At 38.1% G+C, this 17300-nt stretch overlaps 2 protein-coding genes across 2 annotated transcripts; both read right to left on the bottom strand.

Annotated features, from left to right (window-relative positions):
* Positions 1-7901: 7901 nt before the first annotated feature.
* On the bottom strand, positions 7902-10738 carry snrpd2 (small nuclear ribonucleoprotein D2 polypeptide). The gene is made up of 3 exons (XM_067594295.1): positions 10622-10738; positions 8963-9142; positions 7902-8361 (listed from the first exon to the last, which is right to left on the bottom strand). Coding segments are annotated over exons 1-3 (357 nt in total). The 5' UTR covers positions 10624-10738; the 3' UTR covers positions 7902-8186.
* A 3929-nt stretch (positions 10739-14667) lies between these two features.
* On the bottom strand, positions 14668-15998 carry foxg1c (forkhead box G1c). Its single transcript, XM_067595767.1, has one exon. It carries the CDS (start codon positions 15996-15998, stop codon positions 14775-14777), a length of 1224 nt encoding a protein of 407 aa, XP_067451868.1. The 3' UTR covers positions 14668-14774.
* Positions 15999-17300: the final 1302 nt, after the last annotated feature.

Raw genomic sequence — 17300 nt, 5'->3', positions numbered from 1 at the left:
CTTCCTAATGGGGACAGAAGTGGAAGAGGGGATGAGAAAGGAATGCATTACGTCTGCTTGGCATGTGTAAACATCCAGAAAGCCAATATGCCTTTAGTCTCAACACACACACACACACACACACACTGATATACATAGTTCAAGTCAAGTTGCTTCAGTCTGCACAACCAATAGACTCATGAACTCATTTGTCCCTGCTGCCATTGGCCTTTTAAACAACTCTGATTTTTTTTTTTACTGTATTTATTGTCTATGTGTTATTGTTTGTCTGGTTACTGCTTGATGAACAACAAATTACCCTTCAGGGATAATAAAGATATCCTTGATCCTTGACTGTTCTGAGCAACTGTTAGTCTGGTATTTCTGAGCCATGTGCCCCCTGTTAACCCTGCTGACTACTAAAGCTCAAACTGTCAAGTAAACCCCCAATTTCTTTTCTTCCGCTGAGTGTGCAGCTTTGCAGATATTAACACCAGATCCTGTGAGCTGTGTGTGCGTAGGTGTTTGTGTGATATATGTTGGCGCAGACACAAAAAGTTGGTCTGCTTCCCAGAAAGTAGCCCGTAAAGAATTAGAAACAGTCATGCAGTGATTTTAGGTTTCTCTTGGCCTCCTCCCCTTCACCGCAGCTTTATTTCCACGGCTTGACGTCAGTCGGTCAACACCGTCCACAGCTGGCAGCCTGACAGAAGACCTGCGAAGTGGCCCTACATGAGACGTGGTGGAGTCGAGTGGCTATGATGGAGAGACGAAGGTGTTTTGGAGGTATTGTTAAAGGTTGAGGAGATGCAGAAGAAAATGAAAAGACAAAGAGGGAGAACATGGATTTTGACAAAGTGGATGTTCTTGGTCAACTGGGCTGAATTACACTTTTAAGCCTGTGTGTCTGAAGAGAAAAGATGCTATTATGTAAACAGACTGCACTTCTACTACAGCTTACATCAGAGTATCCAGGAGTTGTCGAGGCACACAGTCCCGAGGCAGCGTCTGAAAGCCTCGGTCCCAACTGTTGGTTGAATAGCAGACGAATAAAGAGAATTATACAACTTCAGCCAAAGAAACAAAGTGTCAGTCTGGAGGCTGAAGTTGGCAGCATTTAGCCGGACAGGGATGTATATGAGACTGCACATGATTTATTGACTACATTCCACAAATTCATAGTTTTTGAAGGAAATTCAATGAGTGTTATTGTTACTCAAGTATTCTAAGTCTCACCCCATCTCCTTTTTTACAGGGGAGGAATGTGGCTGGAGGAGGGGAGCGAGACACAACTGTTCACTAAGAGGTCTGTGCTGGAGGCCAGTTAAGTAAAGGACAGCAGTGGGATTGTAGAGAGAAGCTGAAATGACATGTAGGCCCTGAACACCCCCTTTAAGGCACCATTACACACTGACAGTGTATACTAATATATATAATATCCTGAAGCCAAGAATATAAAATTATTTTTGTTGTAAAATTTTCTGGTTTTAGAGTTTAAACTTTTGTTTTTATTTTAATACCAGAGCACTGAGTTACTCTAAGAAAGATTACATGTGACAGGCAGATTTCTATGAAAAAAAAAGCATGATAAAGCATGATGATGATGCTTTCATGATACAGTAAATGTATTTTGGATCTAAACACAGACCGTGTTAAATGAAAAGGACCAGTCAGTCAGGTCAAAGCATATCTCTGCTGGAAACCTCTACATTACTTTTATAATCCACTAGATGGCAATGTGACCATAATATATTACACACAGATGTCTATGTGAAACATTTACGCAGCAGTTTACTGGAAAAAATCCCCTATCAATGTTGCATTCCTGTATTTTCTTCTGTTGTGCAATCAGTTTTTTTTTAGCTGATGCTTGTCTTTGTCAAGTCTCCTTCGAAAAGAGCCACAGCAGGCCTTTAAGAGTCAAAGAATAAAATAACATTATGATGTTATATTACAATATCAACTATCAGCTTTTACATAAAAAAAAAACAACATCTGTGAAGATGTTTTCCAACAGCTCCACTTTTCATTTTGTTATCCTAAATCCTAAATGCAATGACACATTACAAATATCTCACTTTGATATTATATGAACAGAAAAATGATAGTGTATTAAATCTAAATATTAGCTATAAGCATTATTACACCGAGGTCATGTCTCTCTATTTCTGGACATCAAAGGATTTTACATTGTAGTATATATTATGCATATTAGAGTTTTTAAAGCCTGATTCAGATGTTTCTTTGTTTTTGTCTAAACATCTGATATCTAAATATCTTTTACTTTTCATATAGGGAAATAACAAAATATGTAATTAAATGTATCAATAAAATTACTTTGTGATTTTAATATATTCAAAAATTTTATTAGATTTTAAATGACTTTTTTTTTCTTCTTTTTTTTCTTTTTTTTAAAATGTTTTTTGGTGGTCACAAATTTCTTACATTGGTGGTGTTGTGCTGGGGAAACCTGGGCTCAGGATCATATTTCTAAAGTCCTGGCTACAGTCCTGCTGATGGCAAACTACTAAACCCATGTAATGGACTATTGAAACCTAATAATAATCCTTATTGTCCCAGTAAAAGTTTATAGACATTTAACCCTCATCCTACCAATATTTAACACACAAGGACTACAGACTGATGCCCCCAAGAATAAACTACTGTAAGAAACAACCATCACAGCAAAATGTTGACTTAGTACTTCTCAATACATCATTAGTTATGTAATTAATGCCATCTAAAAACAGATTGGTATTATTTTAAGAAAGTTACAGTTCATTTGCATATGGTGTAAAATGAAAATATACACTTTTCTTTAATACAAATTGCAGCCTTTGTCCCGAGTACAATCTTTCCACCAAGCCTTCAGAAAGACTGACAGAGTTCTCCTTCTCCCCCTGATAGTGTGTGATACTTTAAATTAGGACCCATGGCAAACATGAACTCAACAAATAGTTCCATCTATAAAAACTGTACAGGCGGAACTGGGTGCTTTAACTGGGGCCCCCCTGGACCCCAATACATTGTTTTTTTTAAAGCACCAATTAAAACAGAAACAGAAAACAATGATATGAAGTAATAAGGAACAAATTGATTTACAAAGACATGATAATTGGAATGATAGAATAAAACACCTGTGACAATGACAAAAAGTCAGTAGGATTAAGGTTAAAAGTGTATCAGAATAAAATAGTTGTGTTATGGGCATCTTCTCTCCCACTACAGCACTTGTTTGTAAATAGGCCGGGTCTACATGCACCTGATCCGTCTTGTTTTGGCTGTCACTGAATGTGTCCTTGCAGTTACTGTCATTCACACTTTAAGAGAGATGAGTGATTCGTGTGTTTACGGAGCTGATATCCTCTCATCCTCCTCCTCCTCCTCCTCTCCCTCCACCTGGCCCGGCGGCTCTGACACCCGGACTCTGCTCTGCTTGAAAACAAACTGCGGCGGCGGCTCCCGTTACCGGAACGATCGATGCGCTCCAGGGTGTCGCGTTGCTCGGAGGCTCGAGTATCGGTTCATGGCCGATCGCTATCATAATCACACTTCCCCCCTCTTATCGCTTACCTACTGAATAAAACATCTGCCTTCCTGCTCATGGATCTCTAACCCCTCGAAATCTGGAGGGAAAGAGACTTTTTGACTTGTCTTTGAGATCATGAGTAACATGAGAGAAGCGCATCATGACACTCAACACATGTGGTCCTCAAAGTTGTTTTTATCCGAGGCATCTCCAAATAGACCCACCCGCTGTTTGACATCACTCTGTCCCAGGATGTTGCAGCTGAGATGGTAATTATTTAATCCAAAATAACCTTTAGAGTTAAATTTTTTTGTGGATTGGGCTATATATAAAAAAGTGTCAAGTGAAGATATTCGTTCCCCATGTTGCTGGAAAGATCTTCAGCAACACTTTGGTGCTCACTGCTCATAGTGGGGCCAGTTATATAATTATTATATATAATTCAAAGTTGTTCTGTATCAGAAGCTTAAACTTGGCTTATATATGCAGCATTTATTTGGGGGTCCACTGATGGCAACCAAGCCCTAAACAGCTGCTTAATTCACTGAGTGCATAAAGGAACTAAGATGGGAATCTGTTGGCCATCATGATCCTGGTTTGATGAATGTCAAAATGAATCCTGTCTAGGGCCCTCACTGTCACCAGCCCATTTAAACTCCTATAAGAGATTTCCAAAACCATCATTAAAACATTGAATTAACATATTTAGGAAGAATGGTCTTCATCCTCACGGCAGAATACCACAAACCTGGAGAATCTATGACAAGGAGAATTTAGCTGATTTTGTCCCAACACCTTACTGAAACACTTTATGATGTTTTGTCCTTTTTAGTCATCCATGTTTACATGTAGTGTTTGGCTGAAAGCACAGTTGATAACACTAGGCACAGACATAAATATATATATATATATATATATATATATATTTAGATTTAATCAAGTAGTCTTATTGAGATGAAAAAAAGACCTGAGTTTTAATAAAAGCAGTTACAAGAATCATAAAAAACGTCAGATAATAAAGCTTTATGTTTGAGTGCAGTTTGCAGTTCATTCCACTTAAAAAGGTGCATTATACCTTAAACCAGTTCTGCCAACATTAGTGTGAACATGAGGAATGTCTATTGTCAAGTAGTTACTGGATCGTTACTGTAGTTACTAGATTTCAATGAAAGAACAGATGTGAGGTAGTTTGGAAGCTTTATAGCTGAATAACATGAGATGGTTATTTCTTCTTGTCTGTAAGCGAATCCAACCAACCTCATGATACAGAGAATAATGTATAAAATTTGCCATTTGTGATAAAGAGTAATGCACTATGATACATAGGGTTCAACTGCTGAAGTGATGATGGAGCAGAGCACAGAATATATCAGTAGTCAAGGACAGACATGAAGGTTGATGACATAATAATTTTACAGTTTAAAAAAGATAGACAACCTTTAACTCTATACAAGAAGCCTAGTTTGATTTTTAATTTCTGAGTCAAATATTGAGTATGAATCTTGAGTAATAGTCTGCTGTCAAGCCAAATTTCCAAGTATTTATATGACTTAGCAACAGTAATATGGGTGCCATTAAAGTTTTGATGCCAGGATAGTCAGAGTCATTGGTGGAGGTGGAGAATACCATGTACTTGTTCTTTTCTGCATTTAAGACTAGTCTATGATTAAGCAGTAATGTTTGGAAAGCATCAAAAGCAGCCTGAAGACGAGTCAGGGCCTGAGCTGAGGTTGAGCCTGCAAAAAAATGGACATTTAAGTATTGATTAGGAAGTTACTTATATATAATGTAAACAGCAATGGACCAAGGATAGACCCCTGTGGCACCCCATTTCTGATGGTAAGAGGGCTTGACTAAGCAGCATCAGCAACAACAGTCTGAGTTCTCTCTGTAAGAATGGAACCAATTAAGCGTGGCTTCATCTAAATGTATAGACTGTTATGATGTAGGATTTTATAATTAATGGTATCAAATGCTTCTGAAAGGTCAATGAGGAGAGTGGCACAGAATTGTTTTTTATCCAGGGGGGAGACAATGTTATCAATGACTGAAACTGCAGCTGTTATTGTGCTGTGACCCTGGTGAGAACCAGACCTCTGTGGCTGTAGAAAGTTTAGTGAATAAATAAAGGCATGTGATTGCAAATCAATATTAGCCAAGGAGATCTGTAGACAGATAGATGACTTCTCATAAACGGTCTGAATTTGGATTTAAGTCTAGCACATGATGTCCAGCCAAAATCAGCCTTATTGCACCACAGTATGACAGATCTTCAGCTGGAGCACAGCTCAGTACAAAATCCAGTATTCCATATCATGGACCATGAAACGTGTGGTCCTATTTATTGTAACATTTTTATACATTTTTAGAGCCCGGCCGATATATTGGTCAGCTAATATTATCAGCCGATATTGGCCTATCACAGATATATCGGTATTGGTGTATATTTTGTCTGATATGCGCTGACATATATATTTTTATTTTTTAAAGTTATATTGGCAGCATTTTATGTATATTTGACACTTTTTGATAATTCAAGTTTAATAAATATTTACATTTTTTTTTTTAGTTTTTTGTTAAACTGTAAAATATCCTGCCTTCATTACATATCTTTGTCACAAGTGTTTGATAATTACATTTTAGGTTTTATGTATTAGAGAATTGTAGATTATCAGCCGATACATTAATAATGGAATTTTTTTACACCCTAATATTGGGGCATTGGCCCCAAAAATCCAGTATCGCCCAGGCCCTAATACATTTGTACTTACATTGTGTTACACATTGTTCAGTTTTAGTTAGTTTAGTTTGGGGTTGAGGTTACAGTAAAGTATACTGGTTAAACTTAGGTCAAGATTTGGTTAAAAAACAAAACAAAAAAAAGCACCCTGGATGGTTCTACGCAGTTAACTCCTTTTAGTAGATAGAAGTCAAAAAGCTACAGGTTTAAACAGTATGAATCTTTTCGGTTGATTTTTTTTTTACAGTGCAAAACTTCCTTTAAACTAAAGGTTCAGTCACAATGAAGAGATATGTATAATTTACTTGCAATCTTGCATCTATTTTACTCTTATTAGGCCATTTTCTCATCTAAATGTTTATCTTGTTGATCCTCATGAGTTAATCTTTTGTTTTTGTTGTAAATCTTTGTAAATTTGTTTAATAAGGTGCTATAAATACTTAGTAGATAAACCTTAACTTAAAACCTTTAAATCTGCTCAGTGCAGGTTCCTTTGTATGAAAAGTGCAAATAGAAAAACTGTACAATAAAGATAAAATCACTTGAACACTTTAATTAGATGAGTCATTTGGGGGCCTCCTGGTGTCCACAGGGCTCTGGGCAGCTGCTGTGTTTCCTTCTGCCTTGGGCCACTTATATGCAAAAACTTGTCAGTTTTGTGGCCCCTGCAACATGATCTCCCTCAAACTTTTGGTTGAAGCTGAGATATGCCTGAAGCAGGAGTAAAATAGATAACATTGGATTATCAGGAAAAGTCATGAAAGTTCACTGCATGCATGTTCAATGCTCTAGCAGGCTTCACCTGAGAGCTGTAAATCAAACAGGGCTCACTGCCCACCCACAGGTGCTGGTCTCAGGTATGCTGGAGTTAATAGAATAGTTTTGGACACAAAAATGCCCTTCAGGTGGTTCTATTTTTATTATGAAGCCTAGAGATAAAACCAGAGGGACTGATTCAAAATTTGTAAAATATACAGACAGCCTTTTTATTTACTCATACAATTAAAATCCAGTACACTTCACCTGACCACTAAATCTGAGAGCACCAGAGAACAGAAGTTAGGTGCCAAACCTTAGAGAGACGTAAGGTGACACTTGCTGTTAAGCTATTAAGACAATTAACAAAGTGGTCAGGAGGGGCCGAGCAGCAGAGAGGAACAGCCCGAAATGGGAGAGAGATCAGGGTGTGGAGTGACAGTCAGCACATCTGGTCTCATTAATAATGCAGAGGGCCTTTAAACGGCAGTTTGTCGCATATTGAGCGCTGCTGACTGAAATCAAGCCTGACACATAAGATGCCGTCAGGGGAGAGTGAAAGGGTGACAGCGGGAGGAGGGGGAGGTGGTGGAGAGGGAGGGGGATGGCAAGGATACCCAAGAAAAAACAAGTTTTCACCACAGCTTTCTCTGATACATCTGATGTAGTGTGCATTAGATGAGGACTTTTAAAAAAAAAATCACAATATAGGTTTGAGGAATGGAAGCAAATAACTGGTGTAATATGTCTAAACACTCAGTTATGATTAAAAAAAGAGAGTTAAAATGATTAAAACAGATTTATCAAAATTAATGTTAGACATCTGAAACTAGTATGATTAAATAAAAACTAAACCAAAACTTTAAGTGCAAATAAAAACCTTCACACACACTTGAATCTATTCATCACTTTTATTATTAAAAATGAAAAATACAGAAGATTTCTGTAGACAAACCAAAACCATCAAATCTAATCAGCTCTCCAAACAGTACAGACACCATTTTGACGCTGTATCTTACCCAATAGTGACTGCAGCGATCCAACAACAAAATAAACATAACAAAGAGGTTTCCATTATTGACAGTCCACAGATTGCTTTAAATCTTTCAACAAAAAGGAAAAAGAAAGGGAAAAAAAGGCTCTGTGACCATTGTGTGGTTCAGCTGGGCACTAGTAAGCAGTTCATTTTCCGGTGATCAGAGGATTTCTCAGCACAACGATGACAGAATCTCCCCTGAGGAACATTTTAGAAATGTAGCGATCCTTATTCACTGGCTTAGACTTCTTCTTTCCCTTCCCGCTCTTGGGAACTTCTGTCCACATCTCCTTCACATTCTCCAACACCATGTTGCAATGCCTGAAATGATAGCATTAGCAATAGAACAATATTACTGATTCTGAAAACAAAAACCCCTGAAAAGAAGGCTATATATGTGGGATTGAATAAAACATAAAAAGAGATGGTGTCAGTATGCAACAATTGATTAGAAATGCAAAATCAAGACCAATATCAAACTCTTCCTGTGATACCGCACCAATATTGATGTTTAATTTGTTAATAACAAGGACATTAGGGTGCTTTTTCATTTACTTTGATACCAGTAGGATTTTTACATTGTGACAATAATTATCCATTTTTTTACAGGAAAAATGTATTATCTAACTTCACTGAGTATCAAGCTGCTGTAGAAAGAAAATACATCTCATACACTTGACAATGTTGTGAAAAAAATAACTTTATCCTTTATAAAATATCTGATTTTAAGTAGTCTGCGCTCATATCTTTGAGATATCAGTATTGATATCAGTATATTGATATCAGTAAAAATACCATCTTGACTTCAATAACAAAAATGGGAAATACATGCACTTACGAAATAGTGAATATAAACAAGTATTAATCTCTTTTTTTGCACTAAAATCTGTTAAGTAATAAGTTAGTGGACTGGAATCAGTACCTGTCAAAAGCCTTGACTCTTCCGAGCAGCTTCTTGTTGTTGCGACAGTTAATGAGGACCTGTGTGTTGTTCTTGACTGACTGCGTGAGCACAGACAGGGGGCCAGTGTTAAATTCCTCCTCTTCGCGTTTCTGGAGCTCCTCGGGGGTCATCTCTGACTTGGGCTTTGTTAACAGACTCCTGAAAATTGACACGAAACAATACCAATTAAAATGTTAATAAATACGTAAGTATGATCAGAGTGGCATTATACCATTAGTAGTGTAGGAATATTCTACATTTATTTGATAGTACAAGAAATCGGTTGTAATAAGGGCAGGCATAATACACTGTTGTTTCATCCTACACGTTTTCTGTCTGCAAAATAATCTTCAGTTATGTTGTTGGATTGTGTTTTTTTTAATTAGCCTGATAGATTTTGTAATTATTTACAGATTAATTAAATTTTCGTCTCAAATGTACATAAATAATTTGTTACAACTGGATGTCAGGAATCTAACTAAAAAAAAAAGGCCATACAGAAACCACTACACAAATTGGTCCACTATTCCAGTGACACACAACAATGCATAATGATGGATGGTATGGTACTGTATTTACAACCAAACGATCCAGGCCTGTGTCCAAAAACACATCCACCTAGGAAACATTTCGACTTAAGCAACACAACGGTAGATGTGGACTGTTGGTTTTACCTGTAATTTTGAGAAGTCAGAACACCACTGTCAGGCGTTAATTACTATAGTTACTGGCAGTTTAACGTTACTGCACGACTGCTGCTTACGATTCACGGTTACGGGAAAAGTAAAGGGAAACATAAATAATTATTTTTAGCGATGATTTTCTGTTTTTCACTACTAACCCACTTTCATATTTGTGAAACCTTTATGTTACTTATGAAAACTGAAAAGAGGGCGATTTCACTGATATTTCTCCATCCAGACCACATTATACCAGGTCCAGATCAAAAACCACTATACTTAGACTCGTCAAATCTGGACTAGATTAACGAGGAGACTCTACAGACTCATTAAAACACAGTTTCAGATTTGTGAAACCTTTATACTATTTTATTTCATTTCATTTATCTTATATCATTATTTATGTTCTCCTTAACCCTGAGTCGGAAGCTAACTTCAGCGTCGTGTTTACTTCGATAGGTCCATAAAGCTCGTGCTATTATGAAGCTAGGTACGTTTATCTGCATTTTTTGGACAAAGACAGGGAGCTAGAATATCCAAGCCGAATGGGAAATTTATAAAAATGAGGTTACATATATATATATTTTACAAAACAACAGTAGGGACAAATAAAAAACGCACTTCAAACACTTTTGTCCTCACTATTAGCATGTAGCTCACTAGTTTATACCAAGCGTGTTTTATTTCTCAATAGTAACTTTTCAACTTTGCAAATTCAAATAATTTCTTTAACTTATTATTGTGACAATGACGTAGTTATAAAGTAGCGGAGACTGAAAATACAGACAGCGAAGGGACACAAAGGGTTTATCAGCTCCAGCTAACCGGCCTTTGCTGAAATGCTAACGAGGTTAGCACTGAGGCTAACCGTTTATTTTGGTGGGACTTAAAAGTTCAGGCTCTGAGGCTGAAAAATGCCCACTCTGCCGAAGACGGTATGATCTCCACAGATACTTACATGGTTGCTGATTAATAAAAGCAGTTTCTCAGCCTGCAGTCCCCACGTCTGTTCTCCACTGACTGTCTTCGTATCCGCAACGAGTCTTCAGACTAGCGTGGATGGAGTTACTTCCGGTTCAACAAACACCCGCTTCAAAGTAACTAACTACTACCGGGTTATTACTGTTCACCAAAACGTATCAAACATTTACTTATTTTTCTGCAATAGTTTTTGATCATATTATTGATACAGCCTATATATTACAATATTATCTCCTTTTAATTTTAACGGCCACATACATGAGTCCATATTAGACTGTTGCTACGTTACCAGTGGTAGAAAGTAAAATACTCTATTTATTTATTTACTGAAAATATTGATATATTTGTACTTTGTGTGTATATCCATTGTGTGCTTCTTTATACTTTTACACTGCTTCATATCAAAGGCAATTATTCTACTTTTTACTCCACCAGACATTGTATAGTTGTATAGTTATACTTTGCAGATAAGTTTCTCAAATTTTAATTTAATTTAAATTTAATCCGAATTGCATTGATGTTGTACCTCTTTGTTATAAATAAAGAGACTTTTTGGGAAAAAAACCAAACAACCCCCCCCCCAAAACGATAAAATCCGATACATGGTTTTACAGTGCAAATCAACTATACCCAACAGTATAGCCTATAAAATACACCTTTTAACAAATATCTCCAATATTAAAATGCAGATTACACATTTATTGATCAGCTAGAATAACCCAGGTTTATAGTAATAACACTGATAGGGGCCATTCTGCTGCTCAATGAGTATATTTTGATACTTAAGAGTACATTAAACTGATAATGTGTCTTTTACTCTGTTCAATGCTGGACTTTTACTTGTAATGAAGTGTTTTTATCCTCTGCAGAATTCAGTTGTAGGTAAAAATGATAAGAAGTTAATTTTTAAATAATAAATAATAATTACTATTATTATTACAACAACACTTTTTAAGGGTGTGGTATTCATACCTAACAATAACCACCTCTGTTGAAGTAATTGTCACAGGAAAAAAAGAGATGGCAGGAGGAGCAGCCAGACTGATACCGCAGACCCAAACAGATATGTCTTTGTTTTGCTCTTTAACACAACAAGAATGGGGGGAAAGAGAGTGTGTGTGTTTGTGCTTGTGTGTGTGTGAGAGAGAGAGAGAGGGAGAGAGAGGGATGTAGCCTACATTATCTACAAAGCAGCAATGAGACATTGAGAGATTGGCTTTCTGGCAAGAGACAGACAGACGCCTGAGAGTGTACAACCCACCCACCTTATTTCAAAGGGTGGCAGATCTACCTGTGGAAGTCACTTGCTGTGGATAATAGCGGCCTGTGTGCTGCTGAGAGTGGCGAGAGTGTGGGATTGATTTCCAGAGCTTTACTATATCTTTATGAAGGACACCTAGCTCGGCCAACAGACCTATATCTTAAACTGTCGATCACAGTTGGCCCGTAAAATGAGCTCAGTGTGGTCTGACACTGTGTGTGTGTGTGATGTATTAGTCTACATGTGATGTGGATGCAATAATCTGACAACCCTTTTGCAGTTGCCCAAGTAGGAGAGCAGATAATAACCTACAACCATAAAATCAGATGGGCAAGGAAGAAATACTTTGATTACTCTGAAATAACTGAATAATGAGTAAGTTTTAAAAGCTTTATTCATATGATTATGGCCCAAAGCTTTGCTTTTTTTTTTTAGGAATTATACGGCAATCATTGGGGTGGGGAGGTGAGATAAATCTTATATTTTACTTTATGAAAAATGAAAGGCCCTCCTGAGCATTTTTTCATATTTTCTTTGGATTCTCTCCCTGAGTTCTGAAAAAATTGCAATGTCTTCTCCGTCTATAAATAAAGTGAAATGTCTTGGTAACAGATTGGTTAACTGTGGAGTAACAGATGATGAAAGGTGTTTGTTCAGAAGGCTGCAGACTGAATAACGTGCTGCATTTATAAACTGTGTATTTCAGTTAAATTCAGACATTTTAAATGTAAAACATGTTGGCAACATGTGATGCTGAACCTAAATTAGATTACAGTCACATTCTAAATTAAAGTGAAGATGGGAACTGCTAAAGGCTGATAAAAAATGATCTCCTTTTATCCAATGTTCAGTCACTGATAACTATGATCCATGTCTATTCTGATTCACAAAACTGACAAAATAGGTCCTACAATCTGATTTTGATAGGGTAAAATAAAGTCCTGATAAAGAGACAGCACATTTCCAATCACACCTTTATATCATGTGGTGCACTGGAAAGGCATGTTTTTGATATACAGTAGGTATGTGACCTTTAAAAAAAACAATTCTTTATTACTTATTACACAACTTTCAGCACATGATCAGTGACAGATTAGCAGCAACAGCAACATATATCAGAACCAAACTCCAATAGTCTGTTAAAGACAAGAGTGAAACCTGATATTGATGTAGTGTCTATACTCTGGACTCCAGTGTATCAGTGATTTAGAGCTCCGTGGTTATTATTAGAGCTGTCAAAGAAAGGTGGTTATTTATGACAAACAGCAAACAGTATCTTCTTACTTCTTTCCTCAGGGTATAGAACCAAACCAAACCTGTTGATTCACAGATCTGTCCTCCTGCACTCTCTGCTGCGACCACAATTACTCATGCCAGTAATGAAAATGTTATTATCTTCGCATCTATCTAGACTGTGAGTTTGCCAACAGTGCTGTTGCAGTTACCTGATCCAGCCCAGTCTGCTTTAACCACAGGCGACTGTGAATGAATGTGACTGGGCTTGGAGAGGTGACGGGCTAGGGGTCTTTTGATATAAAGAGTCTTTTGTTTAAAGGAGGCAGCCGTCGTGGAAGCTGCTCTATCTGTATCTCCATACATCTGTTAAATAAATAATATATTTATATCTCAGGAGAGGTGAAGGAAAGTTGAACAGGCGTTGGGTGAAACACAAGACAGATCAATAAGATTTGACTGCAAATGTCACATCTACCTGTTGAAGTGACATCACAGTCTACAAACTGTTGATACTTCCTCAAGAAACCCTCAACAGCACTTTGAACTGTTGACCTACAGAAGAGGATGACAACAGGTCTATTAACAGGCCTCTTTTGATTTCATATTTTACTAAACAATTAATCTTAAGTCCTTGTTTTGAGCTCACCTCTCAACAGAAACATTCAATAACAGCCAAATGAGAACAATCAACAACAGAAAGTTTTAATGAGGTGAAAAAAAACACAATTAAAAATGCATTATTCATCATTCAGTTACATGTAGGCTAATTCAAATAAGAATGTAAGATTTTTTAGTTGCAACATTAATAAAATGGAAAAGAACAAATGCAGAAAACAGCAGTTTAATCGCCATTCCACGTTGCATTTTGCTGTAATCAATTTTCTTTTAAAAGCGTGATTCTTATTTTTATAACTCATTTTTTAAACTAAGTTAACTGGAACGTTTTTCGGCGCCTACTGGAGAACAGCTGATCCACAGTTATCAGCTTCAATATTTTAATAGCGTTTTGAGGTGACGGTCAACATGCATGGCTAAAATGAATCACGTCAGACTGAGTGATCATTTCTTTTTTTTTCTTTTTTTTTAAAATGTAAATGTGATTTCATTTAATTTTGGTCACTTTGTAGTAGAACAATTTCAGACGCAGGCATCAGGTCTAAAACTGACATGCGCGCAAACATCTTTTCACTCATCTATACTGACATGTGCATACAGGTATGTGGAAAATAATGAATGAGATAAATATAAAAAGAAAACATTAAATCAGTTCAATAGATTCAGACCAAGTAGCCTTTATAATTACATACTTTATAATGATAATAAACGTTTGATCTTGTCACATTGTATAATGATGTTTGAAAAGAGCAAATGTGCAATTTCTAAATTCTTTTTTGTGTTAATTTGACACAATTTTTACAACACCTGTTTGGATTAATCCTAGTGCAAAACACTGCCCATTTTAGTTTAGATATCTTTAACTTTAATACAAATTACAGGGCAAATTTTGCAGGATAATTTTCATTAACCAGGCGTTTGATAAACCCAAGAAATTCCAATACGCACACTCTTTCAATTATGATGATCTGATCCGTCTAAATTCTTCAGTATCCTGGATATTATTTGGTATCAACCTTTATGCTATTTTTTCTATGTTCCAAGACAAAGGAGGGCTTGAACTGACTTGGGGGCAGTAATTTGGAAAGTCATTACAGCATCCTCCGAGGTCTGAGTGACCGCTCTTGGAAAAAAATAGTCCCGGAGACGTCTTCGTTGCGCACTCCTCTTGGCACGGACTAAGCGTTGCGGCGCAGGGTAGTTGGTGCGAGTAAAAGTAGCTGGCTTGTCCGGAGATCATGTTAAAAGAGCAGGGATCCGACAGCGGCAAGGTGCACGCAGGGATGGATGTGGAGAAGGCGGTGCAGGCGGTGCCTATCTGATGGCGACGGGATTGCGCGCAGCTGACTCCAATGTAAGACATCTCTTGGTGAGTCTGCACGAACCGGTCGGCATCTGCACCACTTGTTGCGCTCAGCCGGGACCGCTGTGAAACAACCGATGCGGCGTGGTTGGAGAAGCGGGGATGAGCACTCAGGTAATTTCCTGCGCCAAGGTGGGCGCGCACTGGCGTTTGGAGAGGTAGAAACTGCGGTACCGGCCAGTAAAACGAGCCCGTTGCGGCTAAGGTCACACTGGTCGCAGTGCTGGAGGACATCAGACGACCCCCTCCACGTTTTAGTGCAAGTTTGGCCTTGGAGCCAGCTGTGGCCCTGCGCCGGAGTTTCCCTGATGTGCCACCTATGAAGACATCCTCACTGCAGGGGTCCAGCATCCAATAGTTACCTTTACCCGGGTCATCATAGTGGCGCGGCACTTTAACGAAGCACTTATTCAGACTCAGGTTGTGCCTGATTGAGTTTTGCCATCCTTGTCTGTTTTGTCGGTAGTATGGAAAGTTGTCCATGATAAACTCATAGATGCCGTTGAGTGTGAGCCGTCGTTCCGGGCTTTGGCGGATCGCCATCATGATGAGCGCGTTGTAACTGAAAGGAGGTTTCTCAGGTTTAACGCTGTCTTCTGCTCCGCTGCCTTTCTTTGATTCTCCCTTATTTCCTTCTGGTTTTCCATTTGCAGCCACCGGTTTGGTTTCTGCCTCTGTGCATTGTTTTGAGTTGTCGCATTTCTTGTCACTGTCAAACTTTCCGTCTCGGCTGGATTTCTCTGGATGAGCGGAGCGCAGTTTCTGGGACTGGGAAGGAGACTCCTGGTCACTCCTCACCCCGTCTCGTCTCAACAACAAGCTGCTGATGCTGAACGAGGACTTGTGGAACAAAGGATTTGAAGTTTTCAAATTCTCCATTTTAGTGCGTAAAACCACACCTGAAGTCCTCAAAGGCGTCCGGTGAGGAGAGGAGAGCGCGTCACTGAACCTGCTGAGCAAAGATGCGCTGATCCAGAGTGGTGAGGAGCCAAAGACTCACTGGCCAAACAGCGTGACAACAAATGCGCATGATCACAGCAGCTCAGGACTCGTTGCCTACTAAAAGTAGTGCATTACTTTGTGACTCGTTCAAGTAGGGAAACATTTGGGGGCGTCATTTGTTTGTTTTCCAACTCTGAGCTACCAGATTGCAGACCTGATTTTAATAAACAGGAAATCGAATTTACTGTAACGATTTTGGGGTGTCCAATCACTTTTTCTTCATACAATCAAAGTAGCAAGCTAGAACATAACGTAGCTCACTAAAATGTTGGATTGGTATAGATGCCATTGTTATAAAATCAAAAGTAATAGTATAATCGATAATAATGCGCAGGTAATATTATGCTTTTAACGGAAAACACACGCCCCCCCATCCAAACCGCGCCGAGAGACGTTTGAACCCGGGATAAATGAGTGTGCTGTCAATCTGTGTGACTGATCAGTGAACTCTCGGGTTCAATAATAATACTTCCGTGACTCATGAAACTCAACCCTCTCACACGCGCCTTTGCCCCCTGGGCTGGCTTCATCCTCCCCTCTCTTTCTCTCTGCGCACCTTTGTTGATATCATCATTTGGCAAAATGCCGATCAAAAGGAAGACGTAGTCGGTGTAACCTATAGATGAATCATAATTTAGCTCTTATAGGCTTAAAAGAACAGAGCAATCTATATTCTAAAGCAGGATTATTGCAAGATAATGATGCAAGGTAATTCTCAATAATGCAAGGTAATTCTCAATAGAGCGAGAAAAAAAATGTACCAAGTTGCAGATCTTTTTTCTTCTGACAGAATCAATCCAAATGAAAATGTGTTACTGACCAGTCGTGGATCAACATCCCCGCATATGTGGGCCATATTAAGCTCTGCAAGTTCAGCACTGTGTACATGTGGCTTTGTGGTGATCAGACCAAAACTTAATATGTTGGGGAATATCGTCGTTTTAGTACATCCACTGAAATGTTACAGTGGCAGTGAATCCAGTCTTCAAGTCCCTGTTATTTCAGCCAATATCATGTTCATATGCTGCATGTTGCTGAATAAATTTGAGTTTAACCAAAATGACAAAAGCTACCTAGTTGTAAAATCTTTAATCATTTTCCAAATAGCCTTTCCCGACTCTAATTATGTGTCTATAAATAAATACTTAAATATACTTATCACTTAACAGTGTTTCTTTT

The sequence above is a fragment of the Thunnus thynnus genome, chromosome 7, assembly GCF_963924715.1.
Source record: "Thunnus thynnus chromosome 7, fThuThy2.1, whole genome shotgun sequence".
Lineage (NCBI taxonomy): Eukaryota > Metazoa > Chordata > Actinopteri > Scombriformes > Scombridae > Thunnus > Thunnus thynnus.
The sequence above is the reverse complement of the archived record's forward strand: the minus strand, read 5'-3'. Positions and strand labels throughout refer to the sequence as shown.

Excerpts from the sequence above, each read along its gene's own strand:
- foxg1c (XM_067595767.1), bottom strand. The coding sequence starts at position 15,998 with ATGGAGAATTTGAAAACTTCAAATCCTTTGTTCCACAAGTCCTCGTTC.
- snrpd2 (XM_067594295.1), bottom strand. Across the intron at positions 8,362-8,962 it reads AGAGTCAAGGCTTTTGACAG|GCATTGCAACATGGTGTTGG; the intron begins GTACTGATTCCA and ends CTATCATTTCAG.